The sequence below is a fragment of the Amia ocellicauda genome, chromosome 7, assembly GCF_036373705.1.
Source record: "Amia ocellicauda isolate fAmiCal2 chromosome 7, fAmiCal2.hap1, whole genome shotgun sequence".
NCBI classification, from domain to species: domain Eukaryota; kingdom Metazoa; phylum Chordata; class Actinopteri; order Amiiformes; family Amiidae; genus Amia; species Amia ocellicauda.
This window is the reverse complement of record NC_089856.1, coordinates 32876843-32898579: the sequence shown is the minus strand read 5'-3', so window position 1 is coordinate 32898579 and position 21737 is coordinate 32876843. Positions and strand designations below refer to the sequence as shown.

The window sequence follows — 21737 nt, the reverse complement described above, 5'->3', positions numbered from 1 at the left end:
CAGGACATATACCACAATAAGTAAAAAGTATCCATGTATTAATTCAGAATTTGCAGCCATTATTGTAAAGTTGCTGTAGTTTTTAAATGTATAATTATGTTCCCTTTAAATAACCACCCACACCCGACTCATTGAATTATATTAAAGAAATCCAGTATTTTTAGATCACAGCTGTAACACAGGTTATCCCCTCCCATTCAGCCAAAGGAATTGTTCAAATGAACTTCCTTTAAGCATGATAAATGCACTGTATGTTCAGTTTTACAGCAGTAATGCTGTCTTTCAGATGCCAAGCAATAATGTTTTATTTAATTTTATTCCTAAACCTCTGTTTGTGTTTTGGACAAGGAACAGCAATAACAGGTAAGACTGGATTATGACAATTAATATGTTCTATGTATCAGGTTTACAAATGCAGCTGGGAGCATAAACAAAGCATATAGAGTAATAGCCACAACAGGCTATATAATATGACCTGATGTATGTGTCTATGAGGGATTCTTAGATCTAAGTAGATACAAAATCTCAGCAATAACCAATACAAAGAGATGTGAGATGTGGTCGCTGTTAATTTTGCACTGTTAATTTCAGTTCTGATCAATCATTATGGCCACAGTGCCAGAAAACAACATTACATATACTTTTAGTAAGGCATTCTGTGATTATTTGTTTAAAAAATAAAATACCTAGTTTAACAAGTGGAATACAAGGTATTTGATTGCATTTTTAAGTTTACATAATGTATTAAATGTGTATTAATGTGGATTTAAGACTAAATGGAAGACTAAATTAAGACTTAATGTGGATATCAGAATAAATTTATTTCAATGTAGTGGCCGTCTGATGTTTACCTACCCCCATCTTAATTTTTTTCTCCAGGCTATTAACAAAAATATGGTGAGGATAAATATGTGGGGGGGAGTGCTGTTGAATTGTCATCTATGATGGCAGGTGGTTGTGGTTGCGGTAGCACTTTTATAGCATAGCGACCCTCAAATCTCACTAAGGGGCTGTGTTTTAATGAAGTAGTAAGGTTACTGCATTGTGGAGTGGGAAACTGGAATTCAGGTCTCGCCATTGCCGGAACCCCCCATGGTGTCACAATCGCAGAGTTGACATGGCTTTTTTACCCTTACTTGAGACAATATGCTCGAGTCAAAAATGAAATGACCCTGTCCCTCTCGGGGTTAACATGGTTTTAGTTTATTGCACTCAGGATGAGCTGACCTGACGTCATGCAAATTAAGGGCAATGGAATTAATTAATATTTAAATTAGATCGACATACAGTTCTTGTGCTGTTTTTGGAGGAAAATGCCAGAAAGGGTGGTTTGCATGTGCGGAGAACTCTGTCATGTGACAACTTGTTCAGATTTAATAGTATTCAGCTGTGCCTCAAGTCTAGTTTAATACTTTGTTTTACTGATCTTACCCAAGTGTTTTTTCACCTCACTGATGGAGCTAACAAATACTGATTATATTTAAAGTTATAAAGTTAGGATTACAACATGATGTACAATACTGAACAGTGAACAACAGACCCACAACAATATAGAGAGCATAATGATAATAGTAAACAACAAAAAATAAAAAAAACTGCTTTCCGCATTTCCATTAACCTGAAATACACTATTGCTAAACATGAAACGTCCATCAGCAATCTTTCCATCAGATTTGTTTCCATCTGTGTTTTTCCAGTGTTTCCATAATTTTTATGTCATTTACTCAAGTCTTTGGGATTGACCCTGTCCTTCTCTGGGGAAATTGTATTTGGCCTCAAACTTGATTCTGCCAAGGTTTCGGACCACACGTGCATCACCATTTCACAAGTTAAAAACACTGCATTTTTTGTTACTTTTTTTCTCAACGTTTACTCATGTGTTTGGCAAGATGGCAAATATTCCAACAGGAAGCCTGTGACCTTTTATTTAGCCTTGTTTCTAGTATAGGTAGGCTAGGCTTTTATGCATGAAAACATTGAAACTGGCTTGCTTAGCCTATAGGCTTCGTCATGAACAGTTCTGTCTACACAACAATTAAAGCTAGGGTATTCAATCCTGAGAAGCCAGCAGTTAGCAGCTTGTTTTGAAAGCATAGAGCCTGCCCTCGCTTCAGAGGCGTCTCCAAAGCCACGCCCCCTCTGTCACACATGCGCACACACAGAGCAGAGTCTCAGCGCCAGGAGGAGAGATGTGTGGGTGGAATCGATCGCAACAGTTTCAGATGACCGCATGTCTCATTCATAGGCCAGACATTACAATAATAACGAACGTAAACAGCTTATTTACGGTTATTATGTTTTTAAAAATAGTAGCTGTGGCTCGCCTTCCATTCTCGCGATCGCTCTGTACAGCGTCAAAGGTTCCCGCGCTGATGAGGCGTGATTGTCAGCACGAACAAGTTGCGCGGCGGTATGTAAATATAGATTGACAGACAGGAAGGACATCCTATCATTACATTCGAACCGAATGCAATGATTGGTCGATCCTTTTTTATTCCTGTCCCTTCCACAGAAGATATATATATATATATATATATATATATATATATATTACATTTAGACCACTTAAATTATTGATTGCTATCAAGATGTGAAGAGACTTTCTCATCCAGTATAACAAAAAATGTTTCTGGAAAATATTGCATACCCTACCTAAAATATACACTCACCTAAAGGATTATTAGGAACACCTGTTCAATTTCTCATTAATGCAATTATCTAACCAACCAATCACATGGCAGTTGCTTCAATGCATTTAGGGGTGTGGTCCTGGTCAAGACAATCTCCTGAACTCCAAACTGAATGTCTGAATGGGAAAGAAAGGTGATTTAAGCAATTTTGAGCGTGGCATGGTTGTTGGTGCCAGACGAGCCCGTCTGAGTATTTCACAATCTGCTCAGTTACTGGGATTTTCACGCACAACCATTTCTAGGGTTTACAAAGAATGGTGTGAAAAGGGAAAAACATCCAGTATGTGGCAGTCCTGTGGGCGAAAATGCCTTGTTGATACTAGAGGTCAGAGGAGAATGGGCCGACTGATTCAAGCTGATAGAAGAGCAACTTTGACTGAAATAACCACTCGTTACAACCGAGGTATGCAGCAAAGCATTTGTGAAGCCACAACACGTACAACCTTGAGGCGGATGGGCTACAACAGCAGAAGACCCCACCGGGTACCACTCATCTCCACTACAAATAGGAAAAAGAGGCTACAATTTGCACAAGCTCACCAAAATTGGACAGTTGAAGACTGGAAAAATGTTGCCTGGTCTGATGAGTCTCGATTTCTGTTGAGACATTCAGATGGTAGAGTCAGAATTTGGCGTAAACAGAATGAGAACATGGATCCATCATGCCTTGTTACCACTGTGCAGGCTGGTGGTGGTGGTGTAATGGTGTGGGGGATGTTTTCTTGGCACACTTTAGGCCCCTTAGTGCCAATTGGGCATCGTTTAAATGCCACGGCCTACCTGAGCATTGTTTCTGACCATGTCCATCCCTTTATGACCACCATGTACCCATCCTCTGATGGCTACTTCCAGCAGGATAATGCACCATGTCACAAAGGTCGAATCATTTCAAATTGGTTTCTTGAACATGACAATGAGTTCACTGTACTAAACTGGCCCCCACAGTCACCAAATCTCAACCCAATAGAGCATCTTTGGGATGTGGTGGAACGGGAGCTTCGTGCCCTGGATGTGCATCCCACAAATCTCCATCAACTGCAAGATGCTATCCTATCAATATGGGCCAACATTTCTAAAGAATGCTTTCAGCACCTTGTTGAATCAATGCCACGTAGAATTAAGGCAGTTCTGAAGGCGAAAGGGGGTCAAACACAGTATTAGTATGGTGTTCCTAATAATCCTTTAGGTGAGTGTAACTGGGCAATTAACACTATAATTTGCCTCTTTAACATTACAAAACATTCAAAAATAAATAATTTGCTGTGTTTAGGGAGCATTAGGATATCTGTATTTTAACATGATCTCTATTAAACATTTGTAATGTCATTTCTAATATAAAACATGACATGCTAAAGTCGGGTGAAGGCAGCAGTCTTCTTGCAAGGCCAAAGGTATTTTTATTATGCTACCCTGCTGATCTTTAAAGGAAAATGTAACAGAAGCTATAGCTATAGGGAGCCAGTAAAAATTAAGATTTTTTAATAAGAAGATTAATTATATTTTACTGTATTCGTTTTATGTAAGATTTGGGAAATTACTTATACAATTTTGAGACTGAATGTACAATGGCAAATCAAAAGTGGGGATAATATATATACATATACACAGTGGCTCTCAAAAGTATTCACCCCCAGTGCTTAATTTGTAAATCAGAAGGTGCCGGAACACAAACTGGGGGTGGGGGGTGGGGGTGGTGGCGTTAAAAACTGTAAGAGTGGGGGTGGGTGACGGTTAAAAACTGTGAGAGCAGGGGGGGTGTACCGCGTGACATACTTTTTGGCTTTTTTGGCCTCAATGCTAAGCACTACGTTTGGCCCAAGCCTAACAATGCACGTCTGCCTGAGAACACCATCCCTACCATTAAGCATGGTGGTGGCAGCATCATGCTATGGGGATGATTCTCTGCATCAGGGCCTGGAAACATTGTAAAGATAGAGGGCAAAATGGATGAAGCAAAGTACAGAGAAATCCTGGAAGGAAACCTGCAAGAGACCTGGGACTTGAGAGAAGATATACCTTCTACCTGAGGAGCAGGAGAGGAGTCAAACCGCCTTGACATTCTTTGATCCCAGGCAGTAGGTCAATGTGAAGTGGAACCGGTGAAGAAGAGCACCCAGCACGCCTGGCGGGTGTTGAGGTGCTTGCTGACTGGATGTACTCAAGGTTCTGGTGGTCAGTCAGAACCAGGAAGGGATGCACATTATTTTCAACCTCTGCCATTTCTAACGACCCGGTCTGTTTTTTGTTACGGTCACAAGTTCTTGTTCAAAGGTGGCTTAAGGTTGTTGTGTTGCTGAAATGCGCCCGTATTCTGATTGGTAATATCAGTTAGCTGACGCACTGCGTCGACAACACAAGGATATGACGTGTCATTTGCCGGCAATCATTTTCCTTCTCCACTCACACAGACTCACACAGTTACCAAAACATTGCTGGCATTTAGACTAGGACCCTTGCTGGAAAATTGCTGGTTTCAAAATGCCGGCATAAACCCATTCACATAGACTTTGCCAGCAACAAAATGCCACCAAAAAGACGACATTTGACATGAGGTCGTCTGAGCCTTCCTTCATCCCTGCCACCATTTTGGCTCTGTATCACCTCCATATTGCACCTTCTAGTCTAGTTACTAATCATTTCAATGACAGCAATATCTCAAACCATAAGGCCTTTTTCTTTGTCACATCACCATTCATAACAATAATACATACTAAAACCACCTTACCTTAGTGTCAAGTTGACTTATAAGGATCCATAGTTAAATACAGACTGTCATATAAACTGTATGTATGTTTGTTATTGTTTTGAAATGTATAAATACATTTTCATTTAGTAGTTTAAATGTACATTTATTCATTCTTTTTCCAGGAGCATTTTCAGGCCCCAAACTTTCAACTCAACACAAGTAAGGCTAACTCACTGTTGCTCTAGGCCTGAGCATCTGCTTGTGTAAAGTCTTTTGGGTGCCTGGAAAGCTCCAGTCTCTTTTCTTTTCTTTCCCTTTTGTTTCATAACTATGAAATTGTCTTGCATCTTTATTGATTGTCTCTTGAAAGCATATATTCCATATTTGATTTCCCATGTAATTATTATTTGCTTTATTTTCCATCTTATTGATTTGATATTATGAATCATATTAGTTAATGTTCACTTACCTGGGTCTCCATTTAGATGTTTTTTCCCAAACCCAAGACCCAGGGTATAAAAAGGCTGTTCTCCATTCAGTTAGGGGGGGGACTCAGAGTGAGGAGTGGTGTTTTTACGCTGTTTGGCTCCTTTTGCTGTATTCAGAGAAGTAGCATTAATTTATTTGGTGGTTTTGCCATTTTTGTTTTTGTGTATTTTTTCAACTGTTGGTTCACTTTCCCTCAGTTTTAACCTGCAAACTATTTATATTTATTTTCTCCCTTTTTGTTTTTTGGTCCTGCTTACCCACTTTGTTTATTGAACTTTGACCTCTGGACAATAAATACACCACCCCTGGTTTTTATCTGTTGGACACTTATTTAATCTACCTCGAACTTCTCATCCTAACTACCGAGGTAATAGCACATCGGTGACCTCACACTGTGCGGCACTTTACGTTTCATACTATCAGATGCAGAGGACTGTGACATTCTCACAATACTTAACACATTGCAGACACTACCTGTGGCCTACCCAGAAGTGTTGAAGGTAATCTGAATTGCCCTTAACTTGTCAGTCACCACAGAAAATTCTTAGTTTTGAAAAGAGTGAAAACTTACATCAGGACAACTACAGGGGACGAAAGACTTAGCCATTTAATGCTAATGGCAGTAGAACAGCAACTCGTGAAATCTTTTGATTTGGATATTATCTTTCAAGTTTGAAGCACATCCCAAGGGGGAGGGGTTTCTGCGCACTTCCGTAGGAACCTGATCGAGACATCACTCTATCAAAGCTGCCATTGCCCCCTGTGCATGTCACTCAAACAGGTTCCTTCCACTTCCTGTTTGTATAAAAGGTGACGTCTGCACAGGTTAGCCATCTTTTGCCTCTTCGCTGGACTCGAGAACGTGAGCTCTCTGAGTCTTGTTTGTGCATAAGACTCCCTTTACAAACTGCGTATTTCCGTTGGCTGGCTACACTATGTCGTTCACCATCATTTTCTCGCTACAGTACCTCTCTATCTGGTCCGGTTGTGCTTTTGGTTTCAGTTCGGTTACAAATAGAGCATTTCGTGTTATATAGTACTTTATATTATCCAACTGCTTGTTGTGGTTGTTTTTTGTCCACAGGGGCTTTTTCCTCCACAGTAGGAGCATTAGCAGGGCAGAAAAATCCGAGTCCCGGACGTCCGGCCTAAGCCTTGTTCTGTCGTAAGAGATCTCGCCCAAGTGACGGACTCCTCCACCGACTTGGGCCCGCACTACAGACTTGGGCCCACACTACAGCCCGTGGCTGCCACGGTCTGGTTAAGCCTACGGGCCTATGTGGCGCTTGTATCCTACACTCCGGTGTTTAGATCCACAGTGTTCTGTCCGGTAGTGTTGGTGTTGCAGTGCCCCCTTGTCCGCTAATGTACCCAGATGGAGACACTTACAGCAGCCAGTCCCGCTAGGCGCTCCACTTGTCACGGAGGTGTCCCAGTTGTTGTGTGTCCCCTGGTGTAAACACTGACCGGTGTCCCCACTGCACTTTACCTGGTTCACGCATGTGCGCTCGGCGACGATGGAGAGACCCCCCTCCTCCTCTCTCCCCCGCCACTGTGCCGCTTGCGGCCACTGCACCATGCCTGCTTGGAGTGGGGTGGTCCTATGCCCCGTTTGTCTGGGAACCGACAGCAGGTGAGATCAGACTGCAGATTCCGTCCTCACACAGAGAGCTGCTGTAACCGCCGCTGCGCCCGGTGACACTCCACTCCGGCGAGTGACACCGGGGGCTCGGTGGCTCTGGAACTCCATCTCTCACCAAGGCCTTCTGTCTCCTCCTCCAGGCACGCAGCTTCAGAGACAGACGTGCCTTTTACACTCGCTGCTCTGCCTGCACCTGCTGCTGTCACAGCCGCACGGGCCCCCTCCTCCTTTTCTGTGTTGTCGCTATCCCCCTCCCCTTCTATGTGACTGGTCTGGCTGCGCCCCCTCCCTTCATTCTCACCCTGCAGAAGCCCCACACAGGTCCCAGCTACTACATAGTGTAACTACACTAGGGCATTAATGTTTTTGTTTGGTTCATGACAATTCCAGCAGTATAGGCTAATATTGTGTTTCTTATATAAAAGGCTTTGATTTGTTACCCAAGTAAAAAATATCTTATATTTTTTTAATGTATTTTATTATTTCCCATATGGTGAGCTACGCATGAGTGTATTGTTTGAACTAATGATTATTATTTTTTTTTTTTGTAAATCAGTAATGTGAATATGAATAAATAATTATCATCATAGACTAAATAATTCTAATGACTGCGGTTTAACTGCAATGCATTTGGTTTTCTTGTTACGTGTTGTATTTGTTGCTTTTCACTATGTCCATGCAATACTTCAGCTGGTTGTTTATAAAGGAACTTAATTTGTAAACTGAATGATTCAATTTTCTCCGCTTTAATTATCAAAATAGAAGTAATCGTTTTTGGTGAAGAGATTTTATCTAACAGTATTAATCTGCATGCATCAAAGAAATACAAAATAAACTGAAATAATGTGTTTTATTTTCATATATTTTTGTGCTACAATCTCGACTAGTTCGACTACTTGACACTTAACTATTCGACTACATAAGCAGTCGTTCTACCCCTAGTAATAGAGAGTGTCCGTACATATTCTATTACTGTTTGGTTTGGGTCTGTATCTGTTCAATCTGCAGCATGTTTTTTGGGCAGCACAGAGGGTAATTTGCTGTCGTCTACCATCAATTGAGGGCCTGTATTTTTCCCGGACTAAGAAGCATGAAGTACGTAAGAGAGCTATCAATGGGTTTAATTTTTAAGAATTGCCCTGGAGGAAAGTTACATTGCTAAGAGAGGTTTTAACAAGGTATGTTTCTCTTCCTGTCCATGGAAAACATTGTTGGTCTGTGGGAAAAAAAGCCTTTGTTTTAAAACTCACATTGCATTGTGACCCACTTCTGCAGAACACAGTGACAAAACAACAGATCAGTGTCTCGACAATCAAACAAATGTATTATTCTACAAGAAGTAGAATTGTGTAATTTTACACTAGATTCTCTGTGGTTTACTTTAGACAGTAAAAAACATCTTAAATATGCATCTTAAATATATAAATATCATGCGTGAGCATGATATTTCTGAGCTTCACCCCCATCAACATAGGCATTCGTTAAATAATCTTCCTGAAACAAAAATTGAGGCATTGTAAATTCAAACTGGGGAAGCTGGGGAGTAGGAGCTGGTGGAAGAGCAAGATTACACAAACTGAATTTGAAGAGGACCTGGTAATACACTATTGCTCACAGACTGTGACTTTGACTGCTTTTGGGTTGTGAGTCTGAGTGTTTGCTGTCTTTGTCTGTCTGTCTATTTTGTTAATATCCATGTGTAGAGATGGATCTGCTTCTCTGTATATCTAGGCTACAAGAAGAGCTAGATTATTGTTTGGTTGTAATTTGTTTCCTTCACTTCTGCAATATAAATACATCTCCTTTGTACCATAACCCCTGTTTCTGTGTCTGTTTCCCCGACCCTGCCTATTATAAGTGCCCAGCACTGTGCCATCCCCCCATGATGTTACAATGTTTATGAGGGTACTCTGCAGTATGGGCTCAAATTAGCGCCATAAGTATCGCATAAATAAAAAAAATAATAATAATAATAAAAAAAACATATATATATATATATATATATATATATATAGTAAACAAAAAAAACTTGAGAAAAAATTGATGTTGAGATCAAAAATAAAAAAATCGAATGCAAAATGTATAGAATTGTAAACAAAAAAATGTATTGAAAACAAACAAAAAAACTTGAAAGCAAAAAATGTTAAATTGAGAACAAAACTCGCCGGTATCTCGCTGCCACAACTCAACATGTAGCTCTGTTGCCAGAACCAGAACCGGAAACTAACTAAAGTCTTTGCTGGCAACAGAAGAGTTAACTGGGAGAAGGAGATTGAGAATTTAAATAATTCTTTAAAGAACTTTATTAAGTAAAGAACTTTAGAACCTGCGCCTGCCTGTGCCCACCTGATCAGTGGAGTGTATACAGCTGGACAATTGACGACTGTCGACTGTAATACAGAAGAGTTCAGTCATTTAAATTGCTATTGAGTCTTAAGAAACTTGACCCTCAGAAACTAACAGGGCCCTGCTTTCCTCAAAGACTCTGTCTTCAAGTAACTATGGTGGAATACCCTGCTTGCAAAGAAGATATCCTGTGCACAACCTTGGAGCCTTCAAACCAGTGGAAAATCTGTTTGGAAAAGACTCTACTTTCACGAAACCCCAACTTCCAGGAGCATCGACTCAGGAAGTTATTGGACAAAGCCAAACCGGACTGCCTTGTCCCACCCTGTGGAACCTCATGCCGTGTGTCTTTATCTGATTCCGAAGGCAGAGAGGCCTCTCTGCGATGAAGTTCAGATAAGTTTTACAGTTGGAGTTTATCATTCATGACATTTGAGAAATCAATTAGAAATGTTATTCTGTGAGTCATAAACTTTAGAATGTGTAATATCATTTAGTATTTTCTTAGATATAAATGAGTGCTGCATTAAACTGTTTTGTTTGACAATTTTAGAAATAAAACCTGTCAACGCAGAGAAATATCTTCTCATTCCTGTTTAACTGTTTTAGTCTGAAATTGACACACGTTAATAGATACTAGATTATAGGTGGCCCTGCCTATCCTTATTCATTGAATAATAATCAGTTAAGGGGAATTGTGGCACCCAAACGTAAATGATACTGATATATATAACGAGAAGTTATTTGACATAAATACTAACCTGCATAGTTATTTGATGTCCGACTAATAATACTAATGAGAGACTCACCTTCCTCTTACTAACTGGTATTGTAGTCAATGTGTTTATAATTTTGTTTAACGATTTGTGTGTTATCATATGTGATTCCATGTTCTTTGATTTGGTCACGGAAGTGATTTGTTTTTGATTTGTTGATCTCGAGTGAATTTTAATTAGTTTTTCCCTTTTTGTATAACTAGTGTAGTGCTACATTTTAAGTTTGTTTTTAATACATTTGAGAATGTATATCTTTGGAATTGGTGTCTGCATCCAAATATTACAGAAATTGAGTTCTACAAGATTCTAGGATTCTTGATAAGGTGATACTTAAATTCACTTCTTTAACTGAAATGTATAAGTGTACCTTACGCTACAGTGTGGAAGAATGTGTATGGGTCATTTGTAAAAAGCAAACCTTCAAAATGTAAGTTTAAAGAAGGTGATCATGTGAGGGTGTTGAAAATAAAAGGGAAATTTGAAAAGGGGTACAGTATGAGCAGACATTCACAGATGAAATATTCATAGTCAAATAATGTGTGCCTGGATTAAGGCCTATTTACAAACTAAAAGATTATGCTGGTGATGACATAAAATGGCAGTTTTACACAGAAAAGTTACAAAAGATAAACCCAAATGGTGACAGAGTCTATCGTATACAGACAATTTTAGACTCCAGAGGCCGTGGCCGGAATAAACAATTTTTAGTCAAATGGCTGGGTTGGGGAGTTAAATTTAATAGTTGGATCAAAGCTTCAGAGGTGAAAGAAATAGCATAGGTTGTGAGAGGTTCAAAAAAATGAGTGAAAACGGATTTTACCTGACTTTAACCAGTAATGCCTCAGAGACACTATTTCCTAACAGCAAGAGCTCCAACTTCACTGATCATCTAGCCCAAATCCGTCGATCTATCAGGTAAATGGGAGGTAGGGATGGTGCACTACCCCATGACCATCAATACGTTTGACAGGAAAGAGAGCTTCGAATTGCATTCTGAGACAACTGATACAAACTGGTATTATGAAATATCACAAGGCTACTATAAAAACATGTATTGTTAACAGCCAAGAATAATGCTGTCAAGGCAGTCCCCACATCACCCAAGGTATACTTTCAATACAATTATATTAGTAGAAGCGTGAGGCTTTTCGGGGATTTGACTTTTTTTAACAGTGGCCAACTAGCACACGTATTGGGGTTCATTCCTGAGAAGGGGGAAATAAATTGCCCCATCCTGCATGTATGTTTATACCGATATAATTGAACACCAACTAGTGGGTGATACATATGCCCCACTTCTGCATTGTGTGCCTAAAAAAGGGGAGGAAGGCAAGTTTGTTACGCTGTCATATGATAAGCCCCTCTATGTCCCCCTGAGCATGGATCAATTCGACACCATCAGCATTGAAATAAAGACTGATCAGAACGAACATGTCACATTCGCATACGGCAAGGTGATAGTGAAGTTACATTTCCGAACTGTTAAATACAACCACTTTTAAATCTTTGATTGTTATGAAGTATGGAGACCCGCACATGTATAGGAACTACTAGTTCAAGTATCAGGCGGGTAAAGGCCTCCCCGGTTTTGCCGGGATGCCGGTACAATATGGTGCGGGGGTAGTTGGTATATTTAGATCATTTTTCAGAAAAGCTATTAGATTAGAAATTGTCAAACCACACGTCAGATCGGCGGCCACAAACATAGCTAAAGATGTGGTCGGACAGGTTACAGTAGAATAAATGCTCCGAAACAGGAGGATTTGGGACTAATGTATATCAGGAGAGGCATTAAAAGGAAAAGAACGACACTACTGAGGCTCACAGGGCCCCCGGCACCTGTTAAAAGAAGGGCTGTTCAGAAGAAACACAATCATAAAAGAAACGGGGATGGTAAGAAGAGGAGTTCCAGGCAACAACATTGCAGGGATATATTTTAAACATGGCTTTCGTTCACTGCAGTTCTGAGGAGTGCACCAAATCTGAACTGGACCATTTCCAGCTGGCGCCCACACAGACCAGCATTGAGAAGAGTTTCTATGTGGAGGTGCTGCTCCTCACAGCGCTCTCTGACAACTCCCCACTGAAATTCTACATCACTGGAAATGGCGAAGACTATCTAGATCTGAACAACACTGTGATCTATTTGACTTGTAAAATTACTAAGCACAATGGCACTGATCTGGCCCAAGATGATCGGGTGGGCATGGTAAATTACCCTGTGGCCTCACTTTTCAGCCAGGTCGACAACACAATCGGCGACAGACTTATTAGCCAGAGCAACAACTGTTATCCGTACAGGGCTATAATAGAATCCATTCTCAACTACAGTGAAAGCACCCTGAACACAAAATACTCTGCAGGCCTTTTTGTGAAGGACACAGCCCGCCAGTATGAAGTGACTGCACTGAATGGGGCAAACCTGGGGTTCAAAAATTGAGCGGCCTATTCAGCAGGAAGCCGAACACTGGAATTGTTGGGGTGTATTCATGCAGACCTGTTTTTTCAAGACAAATTAATGATAAACGGTGTTGATATAAAAATTAAACTCACCCATAACACAGAAGCGTTCTGTCATATGAACAACGCTGAGGATTTTAAACTGTCGAATCTCTCCGCAGCTCTGTTTGTGAAGAGGGTCCGGGTGGCCCCCGCTGTCAGGCTGGGGCACGCTAATGCGCTGCAGGTGGCTAATGCAAAAATACCCTGTAGATCGGGTTCAGATGAAAGTGTTCAGTATGGCCAAAGGAAGTCATGTGTGCAACCAGGAAAATTTGTTTCTGGGCCAATTGCCTAAAATAATAGTAATTGGTTTTGTGGACAATCCCGCTTCAGTGGTGACATTACACAAAACCCTTTCAATTTTAAACATTGTGATATTAATTTCCTGGACCTGTATGCCGATGGGGAACAGATCCCCTCTAAACCGCTGCAACCAGATTTCGGAAATGATAACTGTGTCCGGGAGTACTTTAACCTGGTGGAAACAGCTGGAAAACATTTAAGAGACAAGCCGCTCATAGTGGACCATAAGGAGTTTGCCGGAGGTTACACACTGTTTGCATTCAACCGCAGCCCAGATCAAGAGTGCACCGGCCACTATTCGATCATAAAAACAGGGAACCTGAGAGCTGAAATTTCTTTTGCCCATCCATTACCAACCACCGTGAACATGATAGTGTGCTGTTTTTGACAACAATGTTGAAATTAACATGAGACGCCAAGTCCTTTACGACTACAGTTGAAAAACTATTGCCTTGTGGCTTTCACTAAGCTGGTCATGAATACGCAACAGATTAGGTCCATCATGACTAAGGACAGTTACACAAGAGACTATTTTCAGGGGGTATTTCCATCTGATAAGCTCCCCAAACGGTCAGGAGTCCACAATAGGAGGCCGGCCTTGACTTACCCGGAGAGCAATGGCTCGCTATCTATCTAGGAGGAGATGGGAAGGCTGAATTCTTTGATTCTTATGGATTCCCCCATAATGCTCCTTTTTTCCCTAAATCAATCACGCGTTTTTTAAACACAAATGCAGTGTTAACAGTGTATAACTCCCAACAGTTGCAGGATGCTTTATCCACAACATGTGGAAACCACTGTGTGTATTTTTTACAACAGCGTTGTAAAGGTTTAGCTTATAATCAGATATTGGATTTGTATTCTGAAGATTTAATTAGTAATGACAACATGGTAATGCAGTTTGTGAAAAGTTATAACAGGAGACCAAGACCTAGGTATTTGTTTAAGCTTCATGTAAATGAGAATTGTCAGATGTGTAACCGAATGCATGATTTTAGGATCTGTCATAATTGCTAAATCAGTCATGAACAGAAATTAGCAATGTTAGAATAGTGTATGAATAACGCTATAGACGCAGAGGAATGATAGAATACTGCTTGTCTGTGTGTGTGTGTGCGTGCGTGTGTGTGTGTTTAAGCTTAATGACATTTGAAATTCTCATATATGTAACGCCTATTAACCTGTTAATAAAATATTATATACACATTAATTATGTTTATATGTAGTTAATAAATTCATACATTCAAACACCGTTGTTTATCACGTGTTAAAAAAATTAATTCAGTACACTTATCACAAAAAACAAATAAACAAAAAACAGTTAAACAACACTGACAATGTTCTTTGGCATGCAAACACAATAATAATAATGATAAAACATTTTTTATTAACAGAATCGCACAAGGATTAAACATTTTACAGATAACAACAATTTATGTATCTCTATAGCCTATATATAAACAAACGCCCACCAAAATAATAATACAATAAATAAAACCATGAGGACCTGCTTTACAGAGACAGCCATGGTAATTTTCCAAACAGCCTGCGCCTCTTAGCAGGCTGGTTTCTTTGTGGTGTTTCGGGAAGGGCAGCCATCAAAATATCAAAGTCTGGTTCAGGAGAAATAGGATTTCTCTGTATAGACATAGAACTCTAGTAGGCGTCATTTTCAGTTTCTCCATCACCTCCCTGTTAATTCTGTTTGACAGTACCGAACCGGGGATGTTAATCTCCGCCATCGCAGTCATAAAACTGCCCCAGCCTTTTGGGGCCCTCCCTGCAGCAAGCATATGCGGCTGTGTGACAGCCCTAATCAGATCGATCACATGAGACCCGTGAACAGGGCCCCCTTTGTACACAAATTTCCCATTCTCCTTCCAGGAAGCTATAGAATTGTTGGATACCATTGTCTTAAGTAATATTTCTGCATTTTTCTTTTGCCTCTGCAGTATAGCTTCTAAAATATCATCGAAAACAGGCTGTGTGTGGTTTTTCGTTCGGGGTATCGGCATCAGGCATCTGCAATGTCAAAGTGGCTTTTTCAGATTCTGCCTGCCGCACTTTTAGCATTTTGCTTTGTCATATTCACCCAATTGAGAGTTCTGCAGAATATCTTTAATTTCCCCATCCAATTTATACGTGGCTATTTTTCTGATGTCGTGTTCAACTGGAAAGTCCTCTTTAATTTGTTCCATCTGTTTCTGGGAAACAGATACATTTTCTCAGTGAATTGCATTTTCATCTGGTCAGTAAGCCGATAATGAGGGGTAGGGCAATACTTAGCAATTTACCGATAAACCCCCCAGACTGATTCAATAGATTTATCTTTCTCATAACAGACACAGTCTTTTTACTAAGAGTTTTTATAATGTTGCCACTTTTCTTGAGTTTCCGAAATTGTGTAGCGCTCAAGCGGATGTTGCCTTTCAGTGTATTTAGAGCGATTTCAGACACAGCCTGCACCAGGTCACTCCCCGCCGCGCACAGAATGGCCTTCCTCTGCTGTGGGGTGGCTTTAACCAGCAGCTGCAAGAGAGCGAGGCTTCTCTTCATGCGCGGTGACATACTGACAGCCAGAGTCACAGACAGCAAATGCGCTCAAAGTTGGAAAGCCATCAGCTTTTACTTTCTTTGTTTTTTATATACATAAACCACCGGGGTATCAGGGGGGAAAAGACCCATCCTTAAACGGTATTCATCAGGGGTATTTGGCATCTTCAAAAGCTTCCAAAAAATATTGAGATTTGCCTGGATACATCTGTCAAACGTTGTAATCTGTAATTTATCTCCCGGGTTTTTGAAAAGGACCATGTATTTGGTGTTTAAAGTAATACTTCTACTTTTCCATCCCTGACAAAACATATATATATATATTCTGTACAATATATAAAATACTGAGGTTTCTGTGGTGCACGTATTTAGTGAAGGCTTTTTCAATCTCATCAGTTTCACATGCTTTTTCCATAAGAACATCAATGATCAACATGTTTACTTTATTACATGGTAGTAATTCATCGTCATTAAATGTTTCAGGCAACCCCTCTATAAATTTAATAAAAGGGTATTTTAACTTCAGTTCTTTATAGAGAGGCTGCATGCAACTATAACACCAAACAATATTATCAGGCATGCATGAAAACACATGGCTTTCAGTGTCTTTTGCAGTGTTCTCGTTTCTAAGTGCCAGTCACGCTGTAGCATAAGGTACACTTATACATTTCAGTTAAAGAAGTGAATTTAAGTATCACCTTATCAAGAATCCTAGAATCTTGTAGAACTCAAATTCTGCAATAATTGGACGCAGACACCAATTCCAAAGATATAAATTCTCAAATTTATTAAAAAGAAAGATAAAATGTAGCACTACACTAGTTATACAAAAAGGGAAAAACTAATTAAAATTCACTCGAGATCAACAAATCAAACACAAATCACTTTCGTGACCAAATCAAAGAACATGGAATTGCATATGATAACACAGAAATTGTTAAACAAAATTACAAACACATTGACTACAATACCAGTTAGTAAGACAAAGGTGAGTCTCTCATTAGTATTATTAGTCGGACATCAAATAACTATGCAGGTTAGTATGTATGTCAAATAACTTCTCGTTATATATATCAGTCTCATTTACGTTTGGGTGCCAAGAAAGATTCTATCATTTCTTGTTACCACAATTCTCCCTAATTGATTACTGTTAAATTATTAAGGATAGGCAGGGCCACCTATAATCTAGTGTCTATTAATGTGTGTCAATTTCAGACTAAAACAGTTAAACAGGAATGAGAAGATATTTCTTGGCATTGACGGATTTTATTTCAAAAATTGTCAAACAAAACAGTTTAATGCAGCACTCATTTATATTTAAGAAAATACTAAATGATATTACACATTCTAAAGTTTATGACTCACAGAATAACATTTCTAATTGATTTCTCAAATGTCATGAATAATAAACTCCAAACTGTTAAACTTATCTGAACTTCATCGCAGAGAGGCCTCTCTGCCTTCGGGATCAGATAAAGGCACACGGCATGAGGTTCCATGGGGTGGGACAAGGTCCAATAACTTCCTAAGTCGTTGCTCGTGGAAGTTGGGGGTTCGTGAAAGTAGAGTCTTTTCCAAACAGATTTTCCACTGGTTTGAAGGCTCCAAGGTTGTGCACAGGATATCGTCTTTGCAAGCAGGGTTTTTGAAGACAGAGTCTTTGAGGAAAGCAGGGCCCTGTTAGTTTCCGAGGGTCAAGTTTCTTAAGACTCAGTAGCTATTTAAATGACTGAACACTTCTGTATAACAGTCGACTTAGTCAATTGTCCAGCTGTATGAACTCCACTGATCAGATGGGTACAGGAGGGCAGGCGCAGGTTCTAAAGTTCTTTACTTAATAAAGTTCTTTAAAAGACTCCACAGCCCCCAGTCTCCTATTGGAGGAGGCTCGATTTATGCCTGATGTCAATCCATGCCATCTTTTGGAAATGCCGGTTTGCCTGGATTCGTAGCCCTGTTTCGGGATTTCGGCTCTCGCCCGCTTCAAAGGGATGTATGACCTCCAAGCCATATTCCCCAGACGTTTTTACAGAAGGGATTCCAAGCCATTTGGCCCATTCTAGGTGAGCCGACTCCCAAAACTGTCACTTTGACGTAGAACAGTTCATGGGCCGATGAGCTCAGGAATTCTGGTAACTTTGGGGGAGAAGTCTTCTTTAGATCAGAGCTCCAGCTCAGGGCTAGAATGCTATTATCACAATACACACCCCCTCTTAACACGTACTATCCCTGGTTGCCGGAGTATAATGTATTTTATTTCACCATTTGCACCAGCCTCCTTATCCGCATTGTCAAGTATCAAATCTTTTAGGCTATCAAAATTAATTTTCTCATTATTAGCCATGTTTAATGTGATACCCTTTACATTGATACAAGCTTTCCCTCCTGAGAGCTTATATCCATTGGATTTAGGTCCTCAGTAATGTGCTGATCTGGAGGCAGCTCACTTGTCAATTGCCCCAGATAATCTCCTAATTCCGGGTCCCACTGGTTTGACCTGTTTACATAAATGATTGAATCAGTGTCATAATACAAACAACGATCTTGTAATGCATCTAAAAGAGAGTACAGTTCTAACCTAGCATAGGTGGTGGTGAAACTGGCGATAAAAATATTTACATTTGATAGCTGTGTGTAGTGCTCTTTTGTATGTTTCCAGGTGACCAAGTAGTTATCATAGCCTTTACCATTGTGTGAAATAAAAGTGTAGTTTAAAAACACGTGTCGATTAAACATTTCACAAAGCCTGATAAGCATGAATCCCCATAAAACTCCCATGTGTGTTCGTTGTTTATGTGTGAGGCATAAACATAATTTGGGATGTGTGTCCCTGTTTCTTGCATGCACTCGAAATCAAAGAAAATGTATTTTTCCGATTGTTTGGGGATGTTTATTATGCTCATGTAGCATAAATGAATGTCAGTGTCTGGATAACACTTTTTCAGTGCGGACATAGCTTTTCTTCACAAGTGTGCATTATTGGGAGAAAAGTCCGGCACTCCGTACAGTAAAAGTACTGAACACACTGAATCTCTTTGGTGGCAGCTTTAGCCTTGTGTCTCCTGAGACAGACACCACCTCTACAGAATGTTTTACATACACTGCATCTGGTGATGGTCTCTTTAACCTCAAAACAGTGGGGGTCTAAACATGCTCTGCACAAATTCCGACACGTGTGACTATTTTTATGTCCATATACCGCGTGGCAATTATCACAGAAATAGCTAGCACCTATAAACGTTCTGATTTAAACTCTGGTTCTGGTTTAAAATCCCGTAGTAATGTTGTTCGTGAAGTAAAACAAACAGGACTTTAGAATTTATAGTAGGCCCAGTAGTAAAATATTCCCACCCATTTCCATAGTAAAATACCTTGATAACGACCCCCAATAGTCTTTCAAATGCCTGAATGTCTGATTTTTTTTTTTTTCTGAATTGAAAACCCTAGCTGAATATGTATTCATTTGGCACCATCTAACATTTCTGCATCTGTGCATTCTTTACCCTTCCACAAGCGGTACACACTGGCGGCGAAACATAAATTGTTACCTTGGTTTTTGAAATCAGTGAGGCAAGCCATTTTCGTGTCTACTATCTTGCTAAACAAAATACCTTTTATACGCCTCTGTGCACCACCACCACCTTGCATATTTCTAATTACTGTGACCGTTATTCTAAAACTACCATCTATTAGGATTTCGGGGTGAATTTGCAGTAAATTAGCTATGCTCTCTAGGAAATTTCTCACATCCAGCTCCCCCAAATGTAGTCTCCTCGAATAGAAAGCATTATTTAATTACCCCGAGCTCAGTCTAAGCTGTACAAAATCATTAGGCCCCACATTGTGTGATATTTCATTTAACAGCCCTTGCACAGCCACATGCACAATATGCACGGCCTCCGTGTAAACTCTACCAGATCCATATTCACAAACCTGAATTCTTCATAAAACTCCATACCCCAAATCCTATTAATTTTTCCGGTCATAGCGATGAATATGCTCCAAAAACACCCGAGGCGGGTCCCCGCCATCACCACCCTCACCCATTTGTTCATCATTTTCATTATTCACCTCTAACATTGCAACATCACAACCCCCAATCTGATTATCATTGTTATTAGCTTCTAATGCTAATCCATCAGACACATCCAAATCTATATATTCCTGAATTTCCAAGTTTGCTGGGTGGTCATCAGCCAGCACTGTGCTTAAATTGTCAGACTGTAATTGTGACACATCCATTGTAGATTTAAGCCTATGCAGCACTCTTTTGGCAGCATTAATTTTCTTTATCAGTACTGCCGTGATTACATGTGCAGACCAAGCGTTTCTGCGTCTTACTTGTTTCATTGTTTGTCAATTGCGGTTTTCAGAAGTGGCTATTTTCTGTATCAGCTCCTCTACATCTTGCAGAGAGACTGTTTCACTCACAGTGAGCCCATTCAGCAAACTCTCATCAGAAACGGTGCTATACCCTTTTTGTTTTAACACATTTGTATTTGTATTTTTCTATGAGCTGTGTGTAAAGTTGCCAACAAATGTGACATATCTTGCTAAACAACAGGGCCCTAGAATCATCAGAGGTCTGAATGTCTGCACAAGATATTTGTTCACCTGACCTGTCTATCTCTTTATGCACACTCGGAGTGGTGTTAGCTGTCCTATTTGTACGCTTACCTGTTTTTACAGTAGTGGGTTTCGTTTTGGTCACTTTCACACTGTGTACCTCCACATCGGAGGTGTTGTCAATAACCCGCTGTCTTTTACAAGCCGGGTTCTGTTTAGGTGTCACCACCTGCTCATTGTCAGTTGAATCGTGAGCAACACAGGCTGTCTTACTGCGTGCTTTTCTCAGTTATGCACAGCTGAATTGTACTTTTTTTTTCAAAGTGTCTGTGTGTGGATGGCGACGTACACCAGTAGCTTCCTTATCAACACGTCCGGTTTTCTTCAGAAGTGGGCCCCTTGCCCCCTCCTTTCACTGGCCTCTGTAAGGTGCCTGCATGCCCTGACCGCAAAGCGTTTTCAGCTATAAGAAACACATAGGTGTTATGGTATCTTGTTTTGTACAGTAACTTTCACAGCATTTGGAAAACAATACATAATAATAAAAACACATCAGTAACCCAATGAATGTTACATACCGCCATTAAGAGTTTGCTCTGAGACTTGGACAGGGTGGGGCCGTGCATAGTTATGCGGGTTAATGGTTCCCTCGCTGGTCTCCCTTTCTGAAAATACGTGTTGTTTAATCCCAATGCATTTAACTGTCAACATGAAAAGTGAAAACAGAGATCGATACCGTAACTTTACACATTATTTGTCATTATGATTTAGAAGATACAATGTATAATTATTTCATAATATGAAACACCTTGTTCTATGTCATACCATAAAGTCTGATGCGTTGAACGCATTGCTCAGCCCTACCCTCAGAACTCGCGCTTCTTGCAGTTTGGAAGGCACTGTTCGTGCCGGACGCGTGGGGGGCTGTGAGCTCCACTCTCCATGTCGAGCAGCTGGCTGTTTGGTCCAGCAGTGATGGCTCTGTTAATCTACGCTGCAGTATCTCAGCTCTTTGCAAGTCCACATCTGGTAATTTCGCTGAAATAATACAAACATATATACATTAACTTTGTATCATATACTAATACTTTTGAACCAGACTCTATTACTATACATACCCAGCCCCAATACCCCTGTTTCAGAACTATACTTACCATCGATACATGATACTAGTTCCAGTAGTT

The 21737-nt window shown here is 40.2% G+C and overlaps 1 protein-coding gene across 2 annotated transcripts in view; it reads left to right on the top strand.

The window, feature by feature from the left end:
• The first annotated feature begins 218 nt into the window (after window positions 1-218).
• The window catches only part of LOC136753282 (mucin-2-like), a 45203-nt gene continuing 23684 nt past the window's right edge, over window positions 219-21737 (top strand). For both annotated transcript variants that reach the window (XR_010817414.1, XM_066709250.1), the window contains exon 1: window positions 219-363. Coding sequence is in view for 1 of the 2 variants with exons in the window: in XM_066709250.1 (XP_066565347.1) it covers window positions 243-363 (121 nt within the window). In the remaining variant the exon portion in view is untranslated. The remainder of the gene's footprint in view (window positions 364-21737) is intronic.